This window comes from Pangasianodon hypophthalmus, chromosome 15 (genome assembly GCF_027358585.1).
Source record: "Pangasianodon hypophthalmus isolate fPanHyp1 chromosome 15, fPanHyp1.pri, whole genome shotgun sequence".
Classification (NCBI taxonomy): Eukaryota; Metazoa; Chordata; class Actinopteri; order Siluriformes; family Pangasiidae; genus Pangasianodon; species Pangasianodon hypophthalmus.
This window is the reverse complement of record NC_069724.1, coordinates 19464096-19490916: the sequence shown is the minus strand read 5'-3', so window position 1 is coordinate 19490916 and position 26821 is coordinate 19464096. Positions and strand designations below refer to the sequence as shown.

The window sequence follows — 26821 nt, the reverse complement described above, 5'->3', positions numbered from 1 at the left end:
GCTGCTGTTTGGTTTTAAAATTTATACTACATAGAACTTCTATATGGACTGTGTTAATTTACTCAATTATTGGGCTTTTCTACAATACATTTCTTTTTACAGGTTAGCATATGTTCAGAGCAATATTGTGGGATTAGCATGTCTTAGCCATTACTTCTTATTTGACTGTTTTAGCATTCATTACACACAGTTTTTGGGGTGTGTTTGTCTCATTCCTGTCTGTAAAGCGAGATAGTTTTGTTTAATAGGACATTGTATTGGTCAAATTAAGTACATTTTTACTCTTGTTTTTACTGTTTCAACTGTTTGTTTAGAGGTTATCCTCCATTAAAATGTTTGATATCTATGATAATGGAACCATGATGACAAATGCAAAATGTGAAAACTGTTATCAACTGTTATCGACTGTTTTTTACCCTGTTAAAAATAGCTTTGGCCACATAGTACAGCTATTTGTGTCTTTAAACACCAAAAAAATTCAATGTATAACAGAATTAGCATGTGTTTTCAACATTAGCTAATCAAGCCAGCTACCTAAACACTACTTCTGCTTCAACGTTCACTTTAGCACATTGCTATTTGACATTAGTATCTAGGCAAGTTCATTTAAAAGCTAGCTAATATTAGACTATTTATTACATGATGTAATTAAAGCAAAGCACCAGCGAGTTTGATAACAAGCAAGCTAAAATGAAGCTATTATGTTATTAATATTGTCCAGGATTGTAAAGTGAGCTAACAATAGGCTGACTATAATGTTATTAATATTGTCCAGGTTTGTAAAATGAGCTAGCATTAGGCTAACTCATATTGTGTAACAGAAATCAGTAGTCTAATGTTCAGTAGCAAACTAGCTAACATTAGGCTATTATACTGTGTAAACCAGTAGACAAATTTGCTAGCAAGTGAGTCCCCTGTGTCTCGCACTCCTAATGGCTATCATGTGTAAGAGAGTGACTTGGCTAGCATGTGGGAATTGGCAGTGACTAAATTGGGTGCACATTTCTATTTTCACCCAGGAGCAGATAGCTTCATTCTGCCTTTTATTTTCACCCGGGTGCAACTAGCTTCTCTGTTTTCTTAAATCCCACAGCAGTGACTGTATGACGTGGATAAATGCTATTTCATGTCTTAAAGATACCTAGACAGTTGTTCATGTGTATTTACTATTCTCTCCATCCCTGTGTATAGGCAGTGGATGAAATACAACAAGAAAGAGGCTGAATTCATGCCTCCATTTGCTGTTACTGAGCTCACAACTGGACCTGAATTTGTCTTAGTCAGGGTAGATACAGATCCATTCCAACTAATTGATTGGGCTCAGAAAATCAATTATCATGACTTGCAGGCTCTCTCATGTCTTGCTATGCTTGTGTTGCTGCGATAGCTGGTGTGTGTATGATGGATCTTATGTGTCTCTTTGCAGAGCAGCCCGAGCATTTGGAGAGTATCTTCACGCTCACCCTGAGAGCCGAAACGGATCAGGTCAGCCGCTTATTAGACTCTCCTCTCCCTCCCCTTTCCTGAGCCTCTCTTTGAGCACCTCAAGCTAGAGGTGTGCATGGGACTTTTTTAATCACGTTCCCACCTGGTCTTGAAGGAATTGTAACAAATCCCGTCTGCTCCTGCAGTTTCTATTTTTGTGTATTTTCTAACAAACTTAGCTGGTTCTATTTTCCAAAATATAAACAAGTTAGTTAAACCACAATGACCCTGGCCAGAATGCAGCAGTTACTGAAGATGAATGAATGGTAAACGCATCACACAGCACCACACGAGTACCCAATTTACTCCCTCAACTTTTTTGGTGGATCCAGGGGGATCCCAGTCCTGATGCACACCTCTATCTTAAGCCTCCTACACAGTCATGTTTTATTCAAAACAGTCCTACTGGACATGGCCTCATTTGTCCTTTTTTCTGGTTCTCTCTCTTTCTGCCATTCTTGCTCTCTGTATCTGTTGCTGTCAATTAAGATCACTTATTGTCTGACACCCTCATTGGCCACGACTCGGACTCGCCGGATAGTGTTTCTGCCCAGAACAACAACCACCAGCACAGCTTCTCTCTTCAGGACTCAAACAGCAGCACTGAGCCCAACCTGATTGACCCTACGCTGCGCTTGCTGCAGTCTTCAGACATCCCCTCTACCTCCTCTGAGAGCCGCCTGTCGCTAGAGCGCAGCTTCTCGGTCGAGGAGGAGCAGCAGAAGTGCGTGGAGTGCTCGCTGCAGCCATCACGCGTCTACACCATCAGCGGTGAGAGCGCCATGCTGGCCGGGAGCCGTACCAGCAAGGAAAGCTTGGAGCTGGATGTGCTGAGGGAGGCACGGGACGCCCCGTCTGCTTCCCAAACCCTCGCCCAGGCCTCCACCTCCTCCTCACCCATCCAGCATCACCACCACCATCATGCCAACCACCACCATAGCACCACTGGGCCGAATTTGCAGCAACCTGGAGGCGGAGCGTCAGGAAGTACAGGGCCAGGTCCGTCGCAGCACCAACACCACCACCACCACCACCATCACCACCATCTCTCTCAGCCCCTGCAGAGTTCCGTTAGCGCCCACAACATCCGTGGCTGGGGCGAGGGCAAAGAGTATGGCCTGGCATGCGACTTATGCCCCGGAGCACCGTCACGCAGCCACGGCTCGCTAGAGCTGGAGAGCAGCGTGCGAGAGCCAGGCAAGCAGCGCCGTCCACTAGAGCGCATGAGCAGTGTGGACCGGGTGACTTTTATAGACAGAGGTGAGATGGGAAAAGAGAACGGAGAGAGAGAGAAAGACAGGAGATCAAAAAGGGCGTTTGTTAGATGTGCTGTGGTCTGTATTTTCTCTGTGTCTCTCTCTCTGTGTCTCTGTGAGCCTCTCTCGCCCTCTGTGCGGTGGACCTGTGTGTTTTTTTGTGCTGAGCAACACATGAAGGGCTGAATTATGCTTCTGAGGATGTATGCTAGGGCCATCAACCTCCTGTAAAAATTGATTAGAGTCTTCATTAGGTAAAAGATAGTCGTTTTCAAATACATCCAAATATTAATGAGCCTATAATATTATACCGCACAGTTGCGATACATTGTTCATAATGCATGAACCACAAGAGTAAATCATGACAAGACAATATAAAAATTTTATCATAAACATTCATCTTTCAGATTTGTTTTTGTTTATCTACCTTTAGCAATAGTCTGTGTACAGGCACAACAGAAGTTCTTGAATTTGAATCCCAACAATGCCACAGCCATCAATGACCCAGAAGTCCAAGAGAGCAAAATTGGCCGTGCTCTCAAGGTGGGAGGGATGATATACTCTCTGTCCTATCAATCATAGCGACACTAGCCAATCATGGGCATCTGTGAGCTCATGCATGCAGAAGTGGGTGGATAGCACCTCGGATTAAGCATGTGACAGCCTTTACCCTCCTGGATTGATAGCTGTCCCTACTTTTCCTTCCAGGTCATCTCCTTTCACACCGAAATGTACAGCAGTGGGCTTTCTTTTTTTTGGATTCATCAAAATTTAATTTCTCAACTTTGCATGGTGAAACAAGTAGAAACTTACAAATTACAGCAGAAGTTAGTAATTAAATAGAAGTAAAAGTAGAAATTAGTCAATATTTTAAATTCTATTTCAGTTTAGAATTTAAATAGAATTTATTTCCTATATTAGTCTGTGCCAAGAAAAATGAATAAAAATTTAAAATCTGTAATAAGATGTTTTCCAGTTTTTGATTTCTAAATGAAAACAAATTAACACAACATACACATATTAATATTGTTTTGTTGTAATTTTTAGCTTTACTTTTCTTAGACTAATCCAGACCCACAAAAAGCATATGTCACTTGCAACTCGTCTTCATGCAGGAATAATACAAGCTTGGCTCCTCTTTAAGCTTCCACAACCTATGTTTACCCGAAAGTCTTCTATGAAAATAAAAAAAACGTTTATGTGCATCTTTTTCAGAAGTATACGTCAGCCTGGAATTAAATATAAAGTGTTTAGGAAACCCACAACCACAGCTAATTTTACTTTCTCTCCAACAGAAGACAGCCAGTGGTACCCCAAAGAGAACATGTTCAGCTTCCAGACCGCTACCACAACCATGCAGGCGTGAGCAACCCACTGACATCACACACACACACACACACACACTATTAAGTTGCAATGTGCAGTGACCTCAGGGACAGATGGTCCTGCAGGTTCTCCAGCCAAACACACTCAATTTTTTTTTTTTTGACATACACACTCACACTGTCTCAGTGACTCAGAAAATTGACGAGTACACAGTGAGCAAACTGCACACAAAACCACCTCCACACAACACACACATTACAGAAGCACTTCTTCAGAGTTGTAAAGTGATTTTTTCCTCTTTCTCTTCTGTGCGACCTCCTCTGCTGTTCTGCAGGATATCGTGAGTAAAAACTAACTTCATTTTTTGCCTGTTAAATACTAGCTTCTCTCAGCAACTTCTGTATCCCCTGTAACCTTTGTAACCTCCTCATCGTTACAGCTGGCTGACTGTTTGACGTTTCCAAAGCAGGTCTTCTGGCAGAGTGTAAAGAAGCTAGTTTAAATTAGCCAACTTTTAAGCATCAAATCTTCAAATTCTGGGCTTAATCAGAAAACAAGTTCTAAGAAACCTTATATATATATATATATATATATATATATATATATATATATATATATATATATATATATATATATATCCAGATTTGTAGAATTCTTTTGGCATTTGCAGATGGAATGTGTATAAGGACATTTACAGTATATCGTGTTGAAAGATAAATCAGACACTCCAGGTCTTTTACATTTACATTCATGCATTTGGCTGATGCTTTTATTCAAAGCTCAGTTGTAAACACAGTTGTAAATACTATTGAGCGGTTGAGTGTCAGCTTGGAAGTGCTGGGATTTGAACACACAGCTTTCTGATCAGTAGCCCAAATTAAACTGTTAACCAAAGTGAAAATAGAAGATTAAACTAAATAAAGTGTAAACTTCTTGAAGTTAAATAAAGTCAGCATAGGATTTCAGTAAAATATAAACTGTGGCACCATTGAAGTTCACAAAATTAATATGCAAGTCATTCAGGGAGATGTTTAACCATTGAGTATAGCTTACTTTCCCAAAGCCAGACTAGTCCCATCTCTTTTCAGTGTGCCAAGTGTCCCTCTCATTGGCTACGTATAGATGCACATCAAATTCCTTTTAAGGTCTGTATTCGGGTTGCAGCCATATTCCGAATACAATGTTTATATGTGTACAGGCATCGGAATATTCCTGTGTACATGGTTGTTGTAAGTATGCCTGAGATGCCATTCCTAAATACCTAGCCTACTGCTAAGCATCTGTTAGCACCCACAATTCCTTGTGGACTGAGCATGTGCATATATCTCCTTTCAGTGGAATTTCTGAATAAGGTATTTACATGCAACAAACTTCCAATTAAAACAGGCATATTCCAGGGGTGGGAAACGGAATTTGGGGAATCAGAATATTGTCTTAATCTGAATCGGGCAATCGGATTGTGGAGTTTGCATGACTCAATACTAATTAGAATATTACCAAATTCCGATTAATATTGGAATACTGATGTGCATGTAAACATAGCCACTGGCATTATGTTGTCCAGAGAGAAAAGTGGGAAATGTGTGAAATAAATAATTCAGAGACATTCTTGAGCTGGGAGTTCTTAAAGAAATATGCCAGTGTTTTCCAACCTAATCTACTGCATCTGTAGTACATGTGAGATTACTACAGACAATAATTTCTATACATTTCTCTGTACTGAGAAAGAATGAAAAACCTGTTTACTCAAAACTTGTAATAAAAGCCTAATAAGAACTGTTGTTCAAGCAGTTAACAAACATTTTATGTAGAACGCTTTCATAGATTCTTCAGTTAATTAAAAATTGTAAATTAAGCTCTAATCCTATGTAATTGTTCCTTTCGGAGATACTTTAGTAGAGAGAAGAACATCTAGTTATGTGTTACAGACGTAGTCATGTGGATCTAATCAGTTATGGATACCAAAAAAAAGTCTAGGAAATGGAAGTAAATGAACTTACCTTTCATTTATTCATATTAGATAAAACTACATAAGAGCGGATTTGGTAAAACTCACTCTCATTTCTGTCTCATCGTAAGAACTTCTTCATTCGTGTAATGGAAGCATTTGTGCTATGTAGTCATATCTTTTTAAATATTGAAGTTAAAATATTGCCATTTGGCTTCCATTGAAAGTTCTCAGTACAGAAAAAAAGTTTAATTACAGCGGCAGAAAACTCTACTTCCACAAGAATACTACAGAGCTGCCAAGGTGACATGGTGGATATTTTTTAATGAGGTGTGGCTACTGATTAATATTTCGAGGCCACAAGTTTAGTTTTGCAAGAGCTGTTTTGGAGCCACTAAGCATGTAACTTGTAGCAACTATTGTATTTTATAATTAGTGAAAAAAATTGAATTAGATAATTGTGGCCATGAACCTAAGCATGGAGATGGACGATAATAAAACACATTACTACAGTCTTGGAATGAAGCATAAACACATTGGAGCCACTGGTGTTGCAAATGGATATACCATTAGCCCATGTTACAGGCTTTCATGCATTCCTGCCAAATAATTCTCTGGAGGACATATGTTAAGATGTCATTCCCACAATATATTAAGTCAGGTTATAAAATTCATGGCCATGACTTTGGTATCTCATGGCCAAAACATAATAATTCACAGCCATGAGACAGCCTTGAAATATTAATTTAACAACCTTCATATATTATCTTGTGGTATTAATTCTTTTATTATCTTATGTATTAATTACTTTGTGACCACACCTTATTAAAAAAATAACCACCATGTCACCTTAAAGGCTCTGCAGATTAAAATATCATTGTATTGTTTTATTCCCCTAAGCCCCCTAAGCCTCATTTACCCATTTTTCCACTTTGGATCATTTTAGACAACATGCTGCAAAAAGTATTCCTGTGGTGTTCACAGGCTCACCACATACACTACAGATGAATGTAGATCACTTGCAAAGTAATTTCAGTGCAGATCGCTTCTGTATCACTCAGATGGCTAACCTGGTCTCTACCCCAGTCATTTTAGTGACTGCAGGATTCTGGTGTGATTAGATATTTTGTTAATTCTTATTACATAATGATAATTGGTAATAATTACATAGGATCATAATTGAAAGTTCACAGGCCATGTCCGGAAATGGCTTTTTTTTCCGTCTGTTTCCTCTTTGTGCTGATTAATCACACAACATGTATTATATAAAATATGAAAAAAAGACTTTGCCCAGTAAAATTCAGAGCTCAGAGTAAACCTCTGACTATTGTACACAATCCAATCACTGTGATAATGTAAAAAAAAAAATTCTTTTACACCCACACAGACGACAGTGAAGTTGATTAGATAGGAAATGATTGTGGTTAATAGTAAACCAGTTCTCAGAGAGTGAGTGATCAAGCGTAGCCAGCAATGTTGAATATGCTGTGTGTCTTTTACAGAGCCGTGTGCAATATGAATAAATATTATCAGAGGCAATTCCTGAAGATGAGAGAAATGTAATTGAAACAGGCCAGAATGAATTCTCAATTGCTCTGGAGACAGCCAGTGGCGATTTTGCAATCATTCATTCAGGAGATTGAGGAGAAGAGAAGAAGAAGTGGAAGTGAGAAGGGGAGGGGATGAGCGACTGGGGAGAGGGAGGACAGGTGGAAAATAAGAGTGAATTTGGAAGGTGTGTGTGTATGTGTGTGCGTTTGGGGATGGGGTTTATGTACTGTATGTATCCCACAATGTTCAGCTGCTTCAGCAGAAGGACAATGTGACATGGACAAGCTTCTGAATTGAGGAGAGGAATTGAGTAGCAAGCACAGACTCACACACACACACACACACTCCATCTAAGACCCTCCACACACACAAAGAAACAGAAGAATAAAAAGAAAGATGGGAGATGGGAAGGAGAGGAAGAACATAAAGAAATAAAAATGGCACAAGAGAAAAAATTCCCTGAATTATCCTTCTTTGCTTCTCTTCTTTCGTTCTGTCCTTCTGTCTTTCTTTTATCCCTTCATTAAGCTAGGTGATAACATTCAATCACGTCTTGGATGTACATGGGTGAGAGGGGCAAAGGGGACAAAAGAGAGAGTGGGATCACCGTGTTCTCATCCTCTCCACTCATTGCACGTCTTTCTTTCATTCCATCACTCTATCACTGCCCTGCCAATTATTCCCAAGTCACTACATTGTAATTATGTGTCTATGATAGCGCTGAACTACAGCATTATTTCCTCGCCCTCTCCTGCACTTGTGAGGCTGTTTGTGTATGGTTATAATAGTAATGAGAGTAGTGCGATACCTGTGTAGGCGGAAACTGGGGCGGAATGAAAATTGTGAGCAGGAGTGAGGAAAGCATGAGACAACGCTCAGTACTTTGCCCAAGTGTGTGTAAATGTGCTCAGAGTGAAGGAAAATGCATAGAGTAGGTCAGTATGTGTCAATATTTTGACCCATTGACAGAACGTTAAATAACCAAGTGAAAGGCTCATGAGAAACATAAAAAAAACCATTTAAAATCCAATCAGGCAGAAACTGACACATCATGTTCACATTGTTTATTATCTAATATTCACCACATCACTTAGAGATCCAGATTTTCTGACATCACAGAGTTGTGAAGCAGTGTATTAGAGGCTTTGGGAGTTGGGTTTGCACTGCTAAGAAAGAATATGAGTACTTGTCAGTACTGATCCTGACTTAGGCTACAAGGCTAGTTCTTTAGAATGTTAGCGAGGTTGATTTTAAATGAAGTGCATTTGCTAGCTACATTACGTACCATTATGGTTGCAGTGGAGACATGTAGCTTTTATTTCCACTTCAGAAAGACGCTTCTGTACAGTTGTAAGTAAAGTACATTTTTGTTGTCATTGCATCCGAATCCCTTGTTCTCAAGGACCAATTGTTTTTGATTGTCAAAGAACAATATACAGGGAAAGGGTTGTTACTTTCACTCATCTAGCATAGATGTCTGTAGACATTTTTCTCACCCAGTCAGCATTTGCTTCTTGTGCTTTTTGCCAGTTTCATGTTGAAGATGTTTTATCAGTTGACTTGCATTGTAGAAAGACACTGTAGGAGCTTCTCTTGATATTTTCGCAGAGCACAGTTGGCAGTCTGCTTTGCTATGATCGCTGTCAGTTCGTCATTTCTCATATGTTCACAGTGAACGTTAGGCTTACATCACCGCGTATCAGATGTTGGCATTTTTTATGAGTACAAGTAAATGCACACAATATCGTTTACAGTATTGACATCGATGCATTCCTAGTCAATTTAGCCATACAGAGTTGTTTCTTAGTAATTTACCAATGCATGTGAGGAAAATGTTGACATTACTGATTGATTTGTTTTGTTTAGCAGGATAAATTGTTAGCCTCTGACATTAGCTAGTCTAGCAAGTGTTGTATAACAGTTTTAACCAACTGAATAGCTCCGTGTTTGTCTTTTCATGTCAAAACACATTTGAGTGCATTATGATTCTATTGGTAACATAATCACATATCCTTCCCTCTCAACAACATGCTTTCAGTTCTAGTAATCACACATATTGATGTATGCTGTAGAGTTTAGGTTTGTGTCTGTCTATGTGGGGAAAATGACTGAAATGGCTAATTAGAAGCAGGATATGCAGACTGTAGTATACGAGCATGATAGTATGATAGTGTTGGTTAGTATGTTCAGACAGCTAACTATCCTCTCAGATTCTCATCTCACTATTCTCATGTTTACTATTTTGATCCAGTAATCTGATTCTTTCCCTTTTCCCTTCTTCTCTTTCCTTCAAATGTACGTGTGTGCAGAAATTTCCGGAAGCACCTTCGAATGGTGGGCAGCAGAAGAATGAAAGCTCAGAGTGAGTCACTGTGTGTGCATGTGTGTGAGTGTCTTATTGCATGCATGACTGACTTCATTTGTGCATTGTTCATTTGTTTCAGCGATTTGTGTTTTGGTATGTACAGGCATGGGATTGTGTTTGAATAAGTGTTATGTGCATATGGATTGCAATGAGAATGTGTTTCAGTGTGCATGAGTAGATATGAGCATTAGCGGTGGTCCTATTCTCCTTGGTGAGCATTAAAATAATGAACTGGAACTAGCTCTTGGTCTTATACTGTGTGTTGGGGGTTTGTTTGAGCGGGATAGGAAGAAACAGCAGCAAAATCACAGCGTTTATCTAGGCAATGATGGACAGAAGGTGAGAAGTGTGTGTGTATATGTGGAGCCGTGAAGCATGTGGTTAGTGGTCCAGACATCTCTACGTCATGTGTGCACATGTTAAGCAGGCAAAGTGTGAGAGGAGTGTGTGATTGAGGGAGAGAGAGTGTGTGTGATCATCTCTCCACCTCCACTAGCCTTTGCAGAGCGCAGGGCGAAGAGCTTCAACCGCTCCTGGAGCGACCCGACCCCGGTCAAGCAAGACTCGCTACCCGAATCAAAAGACAGTGAGTCAACCCATTAACCCACCCCTGCACACTGCCCTGATTACACACATGTACAGACAGACACTTTAGGATGCATACACCCTTATACACACACACACACACACACACACACACACACACACACCCAGTCATCATGTGTTTGTGAATGTAGGAAATGCACACAAATAGACACACATTTAATCTATCCTAACCCTAACCCTAGGACTAATTGTAAGAAATTTGCGTTAAAAGACATACAGGTCTATACAGTGTAGCAACCAATTAATGCAAATTTCTTATAATTAGTCCTAGCTAATTTCCACCTGCTAGCTAGTTCGTCACGTTTAAGTAGCAACAATACCATTACCAAGAGTCCAAGAGAACCTAATTTGGCTTGGGGTGGGAAGTAAGGCATTCCTTTCTCCCCAATTCTGTGTACATGAATTAAAATTCACTAATTGGCTAGCTTTGAAAGAGAAATGCCATGTCTTCTACCTAAAGAGCAGAGCCAATTATGCCCTCTTGGACTTCTGTTTCATCACTGGGATTCCAACTGTTGAGTAGATGTGTGCATGGAGACTGGGAATCTGCACAACACAGCATCAAATATGCAAGCACAGAATTTCTTTACTATAATGTAGACAGGAGCAAGTGGAAAAGATTTTGGGATGCTATTAAATAATTAACTTAATGTACCCATGAGATATTAAATAAAAATTGTAATGTGTTCCTTAGAAATCATTTAGATGAGAAAACATTTAGAGTGAGTGGGTAAGGTCCCATGCACAGTCCCATGCACAGCTTTACTCATGATCTACCTATGATATTGTGAAGATTAGATAATTGTTTCATTTGAGAGCTTAAGCTTTATGTTTGTAAAGGCACACCCACTTGTAGCTTCCATAACGAGTCACTTATTCACACACACACACACACACTATGCTGTGCTTCTTCTGCTGCTGACTCTGACCTTGTCTGTTTGTCTTCTTCTGAGTGGGGTTCTGTCTCCAAATTTGTGTTCCTCACTCTCTCTCTGTGAGTATCTGTCTCAGCTGGAGTGTCTAGGGCTTCGGATTTTGTGTGTGTTTGTGTGTGTGTGTGTGTGTGTGTGTGTGTGAGAGAGTGAGTGTGGTCTGCAGATTTCTGTGTCAGCATGTGACATCCTATGTGTGTAGTTTGTTATCGTTTTGTCTCTTTGTGCCGCCTACGCTATATGGGGAATTTGTTTCTATGGGAAGAGGAAGCTGTTTGATTGTCAGTTTGATCTTATAATCTGAGTGTTAGTTTCTCTTTCTTCTCTCCTTCTTATGCTGCCAGGTATTTTTGTGCTTTCAAAAGAACTTTCTGGATTCTATTTCCTTGTTGATGTCCTTTTTTGTGTGCTTTTGTTGGTCATCTCTATGTCATGCAGTCTATGCAGTACTTACTCTGCAGCCACTGTCTCTCTGTCTGGGACTGACCCGGGTCTGGTGCATTGTGCTGTGCCATGTCGTGTTGTGCTGTAGGTGGAGATCTGCAGGTGCCGTCTGCTGCACAAGATGAGGGAGGCTGTAATGACACGGGCTGGGAGGAGGAGAGAGAGATGGAGAGACTGGCCTGTGAAAGCGATGACTTCATCCCTCCTAAAGTCATGGTGAGCTTTGCCAGCATTTCTCAAAATCAATCAAGAATCTTAGCCGAGGCCATATGTTATGATTGCATTAGTACTGAGTGATATATGACTCTCTGAATTAGACATGAAATAAGTGATATAATTTTTTTTGTCATCGTGGCAGTGTACACCTTGTCTCAAGTACCACGGTGCAACATACAAGGCAATGCATACAACAGACAAAACAGGATTATTCTACATACTTCTTTATTTTATAATACCATATTTAATGTATATGGCATGCTTGCACAATACTAACAGTTTGGATCTACTGTGCTACAATACAAAGGACCCACCGCACACAGAAAAGTGTTCCTAAATGTTTTGCATTTATGCACTATTTATTAATCACAAATCAGAAAAAGAGCTGGCAGTAGCATAGTATGGGTTTTCAATTTGCGTATATATAACATTTTAACATCGGTTTCAGTTTTCATAAGGTTATAAATAAGGCTCCTAAAGAGGCCAGTACATCTTGCACACTGTCATCTCCAATAAAAAATGATTTAAAATGCAGTTTAGTCTGAGGACATGTTTACAGCATGTCTAGGATGGTTGCAACAAAGTGAAACTGTGTCGCCCAGCCTCCTCGTCTTCAACAGCTTGACCAATTCGAGGCAGCAAAGCAATAAAATACTAACTAATGATTTAAAAAGTGATCTGATTTTTTTTCATTGGGTCGATCACTCACCTCCCTAAACATAAACGAAGGCAAAAAGAGTAGAAAAGAAAATGGGCACTTACCCCTTTTCAGATTATTCTCTAATTAGATTATATTTATATATGTACAATTTGTGTATTGATACAATTCACAGTTGAAGGTAGTTGAAGCTCTGTTTTAAGATCTTTCTACTGTTCCCTCCAAAGCTTTACCCCCAAAACACAAGCACAGGTTGAATGCCAGTGCAAGAGGTGGAGCTTCCCGAATTGATAGTGAGAAGTGATACCTCCTTGTCCTGATTAGTTGGATGTTGGTGGTCCACAGTAATGCTTTCCTCCTATATACAGGGCCTAGAGTGCCAGAGAGACAGGAAACTTTCTTCCTAGCAGATATTTATTGAAGCTCCTTGAATCTGATTTAAAATTTATGAAATTTTACAAAGTGTTCTGATGTAAAAAACTTTCTCTACAGTGACTACTTCTGTGATGTCCTTTTATTTATTCGACCTGTAGCATTGTAGACCCAAGCATGCTCTGTGACACAACTGCAAGGAGTCAGTAACAACATAAAGCAAGAGAAGTTGAGTGTGAGAAGACAAAACACACCATCTAACTACCCAGAACAATAACTGTCAGAATAATGTAGTTCTTTTTTATTTTTTCCAGTTGATATCATCGAAAGTTCCCAAGGCAGAGTATGTCCCCAACATTATTCGCAGAGATGACCCTTCCATTATCCCCATACTTTATGTAAGTTCACACTGCATAAAGCTCTACACTATCATGGACAAAGAATGACATTATAATAGTGAACAGTTGTGGCAAGTTGCCATCCAGAGGTGTGGACTTGAGTCCCATTACTTGGACTCAAGTTACTTATGACCCAATAAGACAATGCTAAAAAGTCTTTAATAGTTGTTATATAAAATTGTAGTGTTTATAGTATTAAATGATCTCTCGTCACTTTACACTTTCATGGCTGATTCTAATTTTTTATTATGTCCAGTAGCAAATTAAGCATCTTATGTAATGTGTAATTGCACTACATTCCTTTGTATTGCTGTGTCTATCATGGTTATCCATGAATTTCCATGGACAGAATATTTTATTTGGAAAAGTAAGATACTACAAGAACAATAATTATTAATTTATACTACTTTGCTGGAATTACATATTGAAATTGTATGAAAGTTGGTCACTTTTTAACAGCTCAAAGTTTAGGACTTGGGACTTGTCTGTTGTTACTTGGGACTTGAATTGGGGCTTGTCTCTCTTTACCTGGGACATGCCTTCTGTGTTGTCTATCTTTACTTGGGACTTTTCTTGAAACTTGTCTGTCGTTAATTAGTTCTTGACCTGGGACATGTCTTCTCTTGGGACTTGTCTTGAAACATGTCTGTCTTAACTTGTCTGTCTTTATTTAAGCATTTACTTAGGACATGTCTGCCTTTACTTGGAACATTACTTGGGACTTTTCTTTACTTAGGTCTTGACCTGGGATGTGTCTGTCTTCAGTTGGGACTTGTCACAAAACATTTCTGTCTTGACTTGTCTGTCTGTATTTAGGTCTTTACTTGGGACTTGTCTGTCTTTACTTGGGACATTACTTGGGACTTGTTTGTCCTTTCTTGGCATTTGTCTTGGAAATTGTCTGGTTTTTTTTCTTTTTTTTTTTTTTTGATCTTGGCTTGGGACTTGTCTTTACTTAGGTCGTGACCTGGGACATGTCTGTGTTTACTTGGGACTTTTCATGAAACATTTCTGTCTTGACTTGGGACATGACTTGGGACTTGTCTGTATTTACTTGGGACGTGAATTGGGACTTGTCTGCGTTTACTTGGACATGGCATGGGATTTGTCTGTCCTTTTTTGGGACTTGTCTTGGAAATTGTCTGCTTTTTCTTTGGCCTTGACGTACGTGACAGACAAGTGTCACGTTTGGCCTTGACTTGGGACTTGTCTGTCCTTACGTGACTTGAGAACAGTCTATCTATACATAGGCCATGTCTTCAAACTTGTATCTTTTCTTTGCTCTTGACTTGGCATTTGTTTGTCTTTACTTGGGTCTTGACTTGGGGCTTGTCTGTCTTGACTCAGTACTTAAGTGTCGAGGTTTGAGACTTAAATGTATTTTTATGAAACAATGCCTTGTTCTCACCTCTGGTATCCTGTATTGCATGACCTTGTCAAACCCATTTGAAACTTTCAAATCAAGTAGCACCACACATAGTGCAATATTATAAAAATCAGAAGCTATACTTTCTGTTGTTCGTTTGTTGTTCTGCATTTATTAATCACTCAACATTAATATCTTTGCATCTAGGATCATGAGCATGCTACATTCGATGATATTTTGGGTAGGTAGCCATGTGTGGTTGATGTCTGTGTATGTGTGCTGTGTCAGACTTGTTTGTTCGTTTTGTCATTTCTTGTGCTGTTTTCTCTGGCTGTGTTTTTTTCTTTTTTTGTATTTTGTTATATTTGAATTGGAATGGCATTATATTCATCAGCACTGGCTTGCATGATGCCTGAAATGAAGAAATTGGACTGCAGTATAATAATGATTCAGAATGATAATGATAGTCTGTAGCTTGTTGTTCAGAATTTGTAGTGGTGGTACAAAAGCCTTCAATGTCAAACTAAATGATCAAAATTGTAAATCTTGACTGTATATGCTAGTGCTAATCCCTGTTGTTGCCTATGTCCTGTAGAGGAGATTGAGAAAAGACTGACTTCCTATAGGAGAGGATGCAAGATCTGGCGCATGCTCATCTTCTGTCAGGTGAATTAACAACAAATATGGCCACTCAGAAAAGGCAGTAGTGACTCAGCAATGTGTCACATGGTACCACCTCCAGTCATCATATTTTACAAACAAAGCGTATTACTTTTTGGTATGTGTGTGTGTTTGAGTCTTTTGTATTTGTGTGCTTATGAGGCTGAATTCTCTCATAAATTAAACTCTATTAGGGTGGACCAGGGCACCTGTACCTGCTGAAGAATAAAGTGGCCACATTTGCCAAGGTGGAGAAAGAGGAGGACATGAGCCAGTGAGTAAAATCAATGCTTGTCTGCTCCATTATGCAATGCTGATTGTCAGGGATTTTTCCTCACTCTGTTTATATGTCTGTGTGTAGGTTTTGGAAAAGGCTAAGCAGATTTATGAGTAAAGTAAACCCAGAACCTAACTTGATCCATGTCATGGGCTGCTATGTACTGGGGAATCCTAACGGAGAGAAGGTAGGCCTGATGCTTGTGTTAGATTGTTGTATCAGTTCAGAACCCAAGGAAAGAGTACAAGCTCATAAACTGATACTGGGAGAAATGGTGGTTTATTGATGCAGAAAAGATGCAGTAACTGGTGTTAAATGTCTATAAAAAACTATAATAAGATAAGACTAAGGCAATTGGCTGCTACTAAATTGGAGCAATGTTGTGTAAAAAAAAAAAAAGCATTTCGGTCACTTTAGCTAGTTAGCCAATCAATAGCAGGGATTATAGCCAAGTGTATGGTTAGGGTTGGGCTTAAATCCCAATGATGCCACAGCTCCAAAAGAGCATATTGGCCCTGGCTTTGGATATAAATGATGGGATTCTTCTTGCCTTCGTCGATCAGAATTACACTAGCCAACTGAAGATGTTTGCTAGCTTATATGTACACAGAATATGCCAGTTAGCACTCTCCTCAAAGCTCCTCAAAGCCAACTGCTCAGCCATCCTCTGACATTGCTTCACTCTCCCACATTCATAACTGTCATGTCACTCACCAGCAGGTGGGAATTACCAGTGACTAAACTGCCAACTCCAAAGAGGACTAATGCATAGTCCTTTTACAAATCGCTTGTCTAATGTCCCTTGTAGAAACTGTGAAATTTTTCCACATGGCTGACAGCTTCCCTGTAGATTAGCTGCTCAAACTGTGTGATTGTGTGTATGCTGCCAGGCACTGGTGAGCAAAGGAAACAAATGTTTTTAGTAACTTTCTGATTCTCGTTACTTGGAAAAATTGTTTGGAAAATATTAAATTTGACACTTTGTTGTAGGCCTATTTAATCTTTCTTTCCCATTAAAATATTTTCTCTTTCAGTCTAAAAACAAAAGTACAGTTTTTGACCATTTTTGGTGCATCCATTATAAATCTAGTTGTCTATATCCTTGCCTAATGTTGGCTGGACACATTGTTAGATTTTATTTCACATTGAAATATTTTACGTTCCTTATTTACCTTGAAAGAAACTGAGAGTGCAGCATCAAGGCGAATTTCAAGTGGGAACGTTGAGTCAAGTTGAGTGCACCAGCCAAATGATTACTAATGTGAGAAGAGGGAAGGGGGCAGGACTTCCAAGGGGTGTCAGTTAATATTGGTTCGAAACATCTACACAACTGTCAATCATTCCAGATTCATGGGGAAGAAATGAGCATTGCTCTGCTGCCATATTTTTGAAGCATAACTCGTACCAGAGTACTCCGATGTTAAAACAAAGCTCCTACAAAATATACATGAAGGTTAGCAGGTCTGAAACAGGTAGAAACATGTCATGGGTACTTGGCTTTTTCTTGGTATGCTACGCACGCACAGTTTATGTGCACTTCTATTACTCGTTCACATCACATCACTTAAATCTGTGTCAGACTGCTTCCCCAAGGTTGCAAGGAATGCAGAAAATAAACACAGTATACTCTAACACAGTGACAAAATATCCATGTTAAAGCTTAGAGAACACTCACAGTGCTAAACAGTGCTTGTTCTGAACTTTTGTAATTGCTGATTTCACTGTCTTCAAACATAATAAAGATGACCACAGTGACAGTTCATCATACACTGTCTGCCTTCCTGCTATAATCCATTATCTCACCTCAACTCATGACTCATAGCCCCTAGGGTCTGGTGTAGCAATAAATGGCCATGTTCATCTCTCCTCCATGTCACTCTCCTCCTCTTTCTCTCTCTCTCTGTCTGTCACTTCATCTCATTTTGTCTCTGCCACCTGCCTGTCTGTGCCTGTCAGGCTGTCCATCCCTTGTTGGTTGCATAATCCAGAAGCTGAAGTGTCATCCTATGTCTTCATGAAAGCACACCCAGATTAAGCGTTGTCCACTCTTCTAAAATGAAGCCATGTGTGTTAAGAGTCTTCCAGTACTTTGGTGATATGTAGATATTTTTTATATGAGGTTATTTGTTAGCTGGTGAGGTTTTAACCCTGGGGCATTTTAGCACTTGTCCAGTATCCGAAGGGCACGTTTACTTGGAAATGGCTGTGGTGCCAATGGCCAAGGCACCAATTAGCTTTTCTGTATGTCACTGCACAAGAGGCCTGGCTGTTCCTGTGAACTGAGTAGTGGGTTCTTGAAGGTTTTGTAGTCCCCATTTGGCATTTGGCTGAGCTATAGATGATTTGCAGCTAGCAGAAGTCTTCCTAGAAGCAATCTAGAAGACTATCTGTTAATAAAAGTTGTCCTGTCAGATACTGTTGAGTAAAACAGTTTTTTTTCGCAACTCTTTCTTGTTGCGATGCTGTTTTTTTGCAGCCTATGGTTTGATTAGCATGAGGCTTTAAAACGAACCTGCTACTGAAGCTCACCATACACCACCATACATTTCTAAACCTGTCCTCTGTAAAACAAGGATGTAAATCATCATCCAATCAAACATTTTCAGGTGATCTACGTTTTTTTTTTTGCTTGTCATATGGTCATTCTAACATGGTGAGGTTTCCCCCTGTTTCTTAAAGAAAATAGAACTTCTGCTTTAAAATGAGTACATTTCATTTAAGTGACAGTAACAGGTTATGCAGAAAGATAGTGCTAAACACCTTAGGAAATTCTAAGTTGGACAGACATTCCCGGATTTGGTCTGGCTCTAAGCCACTCATATCCATGCCTGAGTAAAAGCGTGGTAATTGGTGCATTTGAAGATTCCTTCAGCTTGCCTTTCCAGACAGCCATTTTAGATGAGTGAACAAGATGCTTGTGGCTGTAAAGAACATGTTGTTATTCTGTCAGAATTAGCTATTTTGTATATGGCTTCGAGAGGGAGAGAGAGGTGAGAAGGGCTGGTTGAGAGGGAGGCAGGATTAATTGGTGTCTCTGCTTATCGTCTGCCAACAGCTGTTCCAGAAGCTGAAGAACCTGATGAGGCCTTATTCAGTCACCTTTGAGTCACCGCTGGAGCTATCTGCACAGGGTGACAAATACACACACACACACACACACACAAACACATACAAATGCTTTTCTCTCTCCCTGTGTACCACTTGTGCACCTTTTAAATACTCATAAATTGCAAATTGCTTATTATGTTATGTATTTGTCATATGTTAGAGTTGAGTGATATGACAAAATACTATTGTTATCATGAAAAACTGTGACAACTTGTTACAACATGGATAAAAAATTTGGATATGAAGTTCACAAAGCAAACAAAGACCACATGTAGCACTGTGTAATGCATTTACAACACAGGGTCAGGGTCGCGGTCGTTCCATTAGTCTAATAATTTGCATATACAGTATGTTATGGAATTAGGACCAACTAAATTACTTACAATTTTAGACAGACAGGCACAAATAAAAATGATAACTAGTTTAATACATTTATGAAATCAAGTGATGCTGAGGTTGAGGAACTATTAGACCAAGAGTTCACTGACCATGCAGACAGAGCTGGCATTTCTACAGCTGGGTTTTTTATGTTTCTAGTCTAAGAATGCCATAAGGTTGAAATCCTGTTACATAGGGCTTGTTTAAGTCATTTCATTTCCCATCTGTTTTTCTCATCTTCTTTATCTGCAGACCTAGTAAAAGTGTGGTCATATTTATTAATCAAAACATGACACCGTATATATCCCTCATCTGTCTTGCTCTCTCTGTCACAGGAAAGGAAATGATTGAAATGTATTTTGACTTCCGCCTCTACCGATTGTGGAAGACGCGACAGCACTCGAAGCTCTTGGACTATGAGGATCTGTTGTGACCCAGAGACCCTGAGAGCGTGGGTCCTAGCAGACAGAACTCCCCCCAAACCCCCCCCCCCCCCCCCCCCCCCCCCAATCCCACCCCCTTCAATGAAACACCATATCCCACCAGCTCTCATTAAAGAGAACAGGAACTGGACATCGTGCCACTGATATCTGAGAGTCAGTTATTATATATTCCGACTCTTCACTCGAGACCCTGAGCCACGAGTGTGGCAGATGGGTTCAGGGCTGAAGACAGAGACGAGAGGGGACATGTGCCAAGGACAGCATTTCATGTCAGAGTAAGCAAAGTGAAATCTCTCCTTGGTGGCAGTGTAGAAGAATGGAGGCTGACTGTTCAGTGTTTTCTATGTCACATATCTATTTCACCAAGTCTCTCTCTTGAAGAGTATTGCGCTTATAAAAAAAAAAAAAAAAAAAAGTCTCATGTCTAATGTCAGGCTGTTTTTCGAACTTTTTTTTTCGAAAATACAATTAAGACATGAGAAGAAATCCTACTAGTAATATATGGATGTGCATACATCTTGTTAATATATTATGTAGCCATAGTCATGCAAATAATCCAAATGTCAGTGGTCCATAATTTATATAATGATGTTTATTGTTGTGGTCTTTTTAATGATGTCCTTTGAATAACTCAGGTTTTAGCCATTAATGAGTATGTCCATTAAACCTCTGTCCAGATGTGATTGGGAGTCCTTGTTAAGTATCTTGTGTGAAGACTGTATACTCTGCTGACTTAAACATTATCGATAATCACTAGAGAAGATGCCAGAGAATTCTTCTAGCCAATCTTTGAATATGTTTCCCATATTGTAGTCAATTTCTGAAATCTTCGTTACAGTGTAGACTAGTTCATCTTTTGGGCCTCCATCAGGTTTTAAAGGTGGTTTTTGAGCTCGTAGCTTAGACATTTTATTAGCAGAAATCATTAACAGAATTCCATTTCCACAGGTCAGCTTACTGCAGTATGGGAAATGGGACTGCACTAGTGAAGTGTCAGCGATTATACAGCATTGCTGCAGTGCTTCAGTGGGGCACAAATGCTGAATGCACTAAAATCTATTTTTGTGGAAAATATTCAAGCCTGTCATATATCATGCGATGTCTTATGTCAGCCATTGGATCATAAGTCTGTGAGTCAGCGAAGTTTTTCACTTGGGGAGAGAGAGAGGCAGTTGATTACTTTATTAAGTTCTAGATGTTGACGTGTGACTTTTTGGTCCCTTCAAAATATATTCACAAACAAAGTCAGGGACTTTATAAGAGTCATTTTTAGAGCCCTGCATAGCCTACTGCCTGTGAACAAAAGCATTTATAAGCCTTACTCCTTCCCTCAGCTGCCCCCCACCTCTTCTGTCAGATGGTTTTGAGGAAGCTAATTTCTGGGCCCTAAAATTTACTTTACAACCTGTAAAGCTGGTTTTACACAGTGCGATTTCAGTGGTCTTTTAAGATTTCTTGTCACACTGTATGAGATGATCCCAATAAATTCTTGGCTGAGTTCTGTAAAAGAGTGTGATAACATGTGTTCCCCATGTCAGATTATATGGTGAAGATCCTGTAATGATAGACCTGCAATTAAAGAAAATGACTAAGTTTGGCTTACGACATCCGGCCTTGTGTAGAAAATTGGTCACATAGACAGAAACATTCTTTATAGTGAGCTTGAGGTAATATAATTTTTTTCTGTCCATTAGCATGTTTCATTTATGGTTCTCTAATGGCACTACTGTATCTGTAGTTGTCCTGTAACTTTGGCGTAATCCTATGCCGTAATTCTATTGTTGGATTTTAGACGAGGGTTGTAGCTGCAGTCACACTGAGATTTTGATATAACATTTTTGCTACTGCCAGAACATCAGCTTTTGTTGGTGGCAGTGGCATTAAATCTGCCACTGATGAAGCATGTCACATTGTGCATTCTAAGGCTGATCTCAACTCACAACCAAAGAATTCTTTTTTTTCTATGTGCGATTTTTGACTGTGACAGCAACATCAGGCTGGAAATTGTACAGTGTAAAGCCAGCTTAAGATGATATGGATTCAGTAATTTCTTTGGTAAGAAGTGTCCAAATGGAATAGATGATGGGATACACATGTGAGGAGTTGCTGATTCTTATTGAGTGTCAGTAGCTCATTATTAGCTAGTGAAAAGGAGGTATAGTTCAAGTGATTTTTGAGAAGCGCTAACATGTGTGTATTAGCTAACAATAGTGAAGTGTATTTTATAATTGCTGCTGGTTGCTGTGTTACTCCTGGCTAACTGAGAAATTTCAGTTAGATCAGCTAAACAATTATAGTCCTCCATTCCTAACCTCAGCACTCTGTGAGCCAGCTGGGACACATTAATGAATTGGCCTGATTTCGGGGCAATTTGAGCCATTTTGAAGCCATCTGCGACTTCTGGTTGGTGTCAGGAAGGCTGGAGTATGTCACAGTGACATGCTGAGAGAGGTGGGAAATTGAGTGTGTATTCAGCCACTATCATACTGTCAGGAACATTTAGTTGTGTAAACGTTGGTGTGCAGTCTGGAGACCTCAAAAATGAACAGATGGAAAAGAGTCCAGTTTGATTCTGTACTGATTTGTGTACAGCTACAGTGGTGTCCATGTGTCTGAGACCACTAGTGAAAATGCTTCTATTTTGTATTCTTTTCTAATCTAATAAATATTTCATTACAGATTATATTATCAGAAATAACTTGAGTGAAATGTATAATCTTGGAAATATGTACATGAATTTCAGAATTTCTTAGTATTTGGTATATCCCTCGCTTGAGTTGACATGGATTCCACAAATCTGTGAAAAACCTAATGATCCATGTTAGATCAAATACATCAGACTGTCATCTGAACACTTGCTTCATCTGACGTTATGTACAACATAGTAACGTGGTCAATCTCACAAAGTTGCTTATATTTAAAATTGTGACCTAGTAATAGTGCAGAATCTTGAATATTGAACTTTTTTTTTCATTTTTTCAAAATTCTACAACTTTGTTTATTTCCAGTTTTAAATAATAATTAAAAAAAAAATAATTCCCAGATTTTCAGTGTGGTATCAGACTTCTGGACCCCACTGTACGTTGTCTAAACTAATAGCCACAGCTGAATTGGCAACTGGTCAGTTGATTCAGTTGTAGCAATATGAAGAAAGTGGGATTATTTTTAAACCATTTTTGGGTTAACTCTATTCAGTTGCTGTACCTGAATTAGATGGTTGGGTTTGTGTCTAACTGTATTCATCGTATGTAGGAAGTGCATACAGAAGCTATTATTTTTTGTATATCATAAGAAGTTTGTAACACAATGTTCCGTGAAAGACAAATTTGCAGTTTGAAAACACATCTACTGATGTGATGTTTGTTTACCTTCATACTAATCATATGAAAATGATTAATTTGTTCTTTCCCTTTTTTCCCGCTATTGAGTACATATTAATGTTCCATACTTGACAGCAGGCGGTGACTCTAATGTTTGAATTATTTGAATGGTGAATCTTTGTAGTTTTGGCTTAAATTCTCACATCATGGTGAATATTAATATAGACGTAAAGAATAAATGTTATGCACAAAGCATCCTGGGAATTACTTGGCTGCTTTTTGACAGCAAACGTTTGATCTGATTCGTGATACATTAGTAGACCACAGTATGTGTTTCATCCTTGTGAGCCTTGTGGATACCCCATACAGACATTATATAGAAGAATTTTATCCAGGAGCTATATATATATATATATATATATATATATATATATATATATATAGTATATACACTCACTGTCCACTTTATTAGGAACACTTGTACACTTGGACATTCATGCAGTCTAATCAGCTAATCCTGTTGCAGCAGTGCAAAGCATAATATCATGCAGATACAGGTCAAGAGCTTCTGTTATTATTCATATCAAACATTAGCATGAGGGAAAAAAAGTGATCTCAGTGACTTGGTGTCAGATGGGCTGGTTTGAGTATTTCATAAACCGTGAATCTCCTGGGATTTTCACATACAACAGTCTCTAGCGTTATCACAGAGAGGTGTGAAACACAAACAGCCAGTAAGTGTCAGTTCTGCAGGGAGAAACTCCTTGTTGATAAGAGAGGTCAGAGGAAAATAACCAGATGGGTTCGAGCTGACAGGAAGTCTACAGTAACTCAAACAACCACTTTTCAAGAGTCAAGAGTCATTTATTTGTCATTAGCACAGTTACACTGGGTACACTGGGCATTGAAATGCTTGTGACGAGGCTCAGATTCAGACACCGACAGTACAAACACTTATTAGACATGAATAAACACATATTTAGACATGAATGGTTGCGATGATGCTGTAATGTAATAAGGTAAATGAAAACAGTGGTGGACAATGGCAGAGTAGCAGTGACATGAGCTATTAAGTAAGGCAGAACAGTAAATACAAGTACAATAAATAGTAAATAGTAAATGTGAATAGTAAATATCCAATCACTCTGGTAAATATCTGGTAAATGTCTAATCATTCAACTGTGGTGAGCAGAAAAAACATCTCAGAACACACAACATATTGAGCCCTGAGGCAGACAGGCTATAACAGCAGAAGACCACATTAGGTTCCACTCCTGTCAATGAAGAGAAGGAATCTGAGGCTACAGTGAGCAGAAGGCTCACTGAAACTGAACGGTTGAAGACCAGGCAACATTTTTCCAATCTTCTGACGGTTGTGTATGTAAATGCATCCACTGGCAGCAACAACCATGGCACAGTCAGGAGTGATTGATCTGGACATTAACAGAAGCTCTTGAGCTGTATCTGCCTGATTTTATGCATTGTGCTGCTGCCACATGCTGCTGATGGAATAATTGCATGAATGAGCAGGGGTATACAGGCATTCTTATTAAAGTGGCCAGTGAGTGTGTATACCCATAATTGAACTCATTAAGCACTTCCAGACCCTTAAATCACTTTAATACATTCATTTGTATTGGTCTTTGTAAGTCAGTGTTCTCTTGAGATCTCAGTCCAGATACCCTACTGGACTCAAACCAGGTGCCATCCCCTCTCCCTCAGCTCCAGTTCTCTTTCCATGGTGCTTTTCTTCCTGGGTCATGCATGTTTTTGTGTGCCAGGGATCCGGCCATGTGTGGAGGCAGATTAACAGCAGCACAGCTGGCCCACTGCTGATTGAGTTTATTAAGAGATGATTGATGGTTTGCAGAGTGCAGACGGCGCCGAGCTTTTTACCAGGCCTCTTCCCATAAGAGATTAGTTTTTTGTATTGTTTTTGTTTTTTAAACAGTTCTGATTGCAGAGACCAGGATGCATATTCAATCATGAATAAGTTACATTTCTGAGCCTCTTGAAAAAAGGGCCGTCGAGAATAGTTTATTTTTAACATTCCCAACGATGTTTTTTTTTTTTATGGGCTAGATGTTGTAGATATTAAATAAATATTTCTGATGGTGTTGCTGATCTCATTTGAAATAAATAACTGTAGCATATTTGTTCATTGTATAACTGTATCATTGTACTGGGGATTAAACTCAAGTGTGAAGATTACATTTGCAGTACTAATGTCATTTTGAATGTCAGACATTCTACCACACTTGCACTGGACAGGTGCATAATGTTTCTAACACTTCTTTTCTAATAAAACATTTTGTTCCGATAAATTTTTAATGACTCCTTCTTGTACTTCTCTGTGCACAGGACTACCCATTAAAGGAATACACCAGTGTTTTTCAACCTAATGTTATTGTTGAACTTGCACCATCAAATGAGTATGCATTGCAGCACACCTGGGGTGATGGTAATTCTAGTTTTTTAACTTATTACTTTTTGGCAGACATATGGCCAATTTTCCAGCAAACTTTCAAGGCAGGATGGCTAGTAATTTATTCTGCCAGGCCTGGATGGAGTTGACCAATGGATGATAAACATGATCAATGCCCAAAATGTTTAGGACTTCAGCATCTTCAACTATTGCTTGTAGACCCTTGCCCTAACTGCAGCATATTGCTGATAGCAGTAAATGAACCATTCCTCACAGGCTAGAAGATTAATGCTGACTACATTCATTATGCTTCCTCTGACGCTGCATTGTTGCAGCAGGGAGTGAAGTGAAATATGGCCGTTGCACCCTCAAAAAAGGAGTGGGTAAGCTTCTTTGCTACATCGTTGCAGCAGAAACAGAAACAGGCAGAAGGCTCGGCAGCTCAGCCTGTAGAAGGGATAGAGTGATCACTTCTTCTGCATTGGAACAGAGGATAGAGGAATTGGGAGCACAAGCCAAATTTAAGAGCTGTTAGCAACAATGAGTAAGAATTCAGTGGAGCAAAGTACAACCATCTCACATATGGAGACAGACCCTTGTGTACTCTGAGTGGCTGCGTCTAATCGTCTGAATTTGAGTAATGACTCCACCCTGCTTATAGATAGCCATCTGAGCATTCTGATGATCAGAACATAATGCAGGAGTGCAGCTCAGCAGTAGTAGTGAATGCATTACAGTCTGGAATTAAGATTTGTTTTAAAGATCGTTTTGTTTTAGCAAAACAAAAGCTTGATTCTGCAACCAATTAGATGCCTAACACAATTCGATTTGCATCTGCATATGCAAGCAACTAGGCTAGTCCAGAATGTACCAGTTTCATTTAAGAGCTCTTTTGCACATTCACAATGTCCTACAGTCAAAAATAAAAGAGCTTGTTGTAAAGTCTAAGACATTTACTCTGGCAAATGTACTGTATGTTTTATCTATAACATGGTGTCACAGTTGCTTCTGGCATTTCGTGAGATAATTCTCATTACTGGAGATGCAATTGCTACAGAAATTCTACAGGCAGCACTCCAAGAAATGTGAGCCATCAGAGGGTTTATTAATACAAATGACAACGCAAGTTTGCCTGGCTTGAACTCCATTGCAAGAGCATTGTAATGCCATCTGCCACTAGCAACTGGGTAGGTCTTTGGCACATAGGCTCACTGGGTGCAAAATAGTTCCCAACTTCTGTCCAAAACACAAACAAGACTTTTGATTCAGCGGTCTACATTTAGGCAT

The 26821-nt window shown here is 39.3% G+C and overlaps 1 protein-coding gene across 3 annotated transcripts in view; it reads left to right on the top strand.

Annotated features, from left to right (window-relative positions):
* The window catches only part of nsmfa (NMDA receptor synaptonuclear signaling and neuronal migration factor a), a 32475-nt gene extending 12635 nt beyond the window's left edge, over nucleotides 1-19840 (top strand). The window contains exons 2-14 of one of the 3 annotated variants that reach the window (XM_053240368.1): nucleotides 1432-1485; nucleotides 1975-2745; nucleotides 4037-4103; nucleotides 9876-9928; nucleotides 10428-10517; nucleotides 12002-12129; nucleotides 13474-13557; nucleotides 15131-15164; nucleotides 15519-15589; nucleotides 15778-15857; nucleotides 15945-16047; nucleotides 18916-18991; nucleotides 19682-19840. In XM_053240368.1, the coding sequence (XP_053096343.1) occupies nucleotides 1432-1485; nucleotides 1975-2745; nucleotides 4037-4103; nucleotides 9876-9928; nucleotides 10428-10517; nucleotides 12002-12129; nucleotides 13474-13557; nucleotides 15131-15164; nucleotides 15519-15589; nucleotides 15778-15857; nucleotides 15945-16047; nucleotides 18916-18991; nucleotides 19682-19779 (1709 nt within the window). In that variant the 3' untranslated portion in view covers nucleotides 19780-19840. Of the gene's footprint in view, nucleotides 1-1426; nucleotides 1486-1974; nucleotides 2746-4036; nucleotides 4104-9875; nucleotides 9929-10427; nucleotides 10518-12001; nucleotides 12130-13473; nucleotides 13558-15130; nucleotides 15165-15518; nucleotides 15590-15777; nucleotides 15858-15944; nucleotides 16048-18915; nucleotides 18992-19681 lie in introns of all 3 variants that reach the window. The other 2 variants (XM_034311498.2, XM_053240369.1) reach the window with 2 other exon arrangements.
* The last annotated feature ends 6981 nt before the right edge of the window (nucleotides 19841-26821 follow it).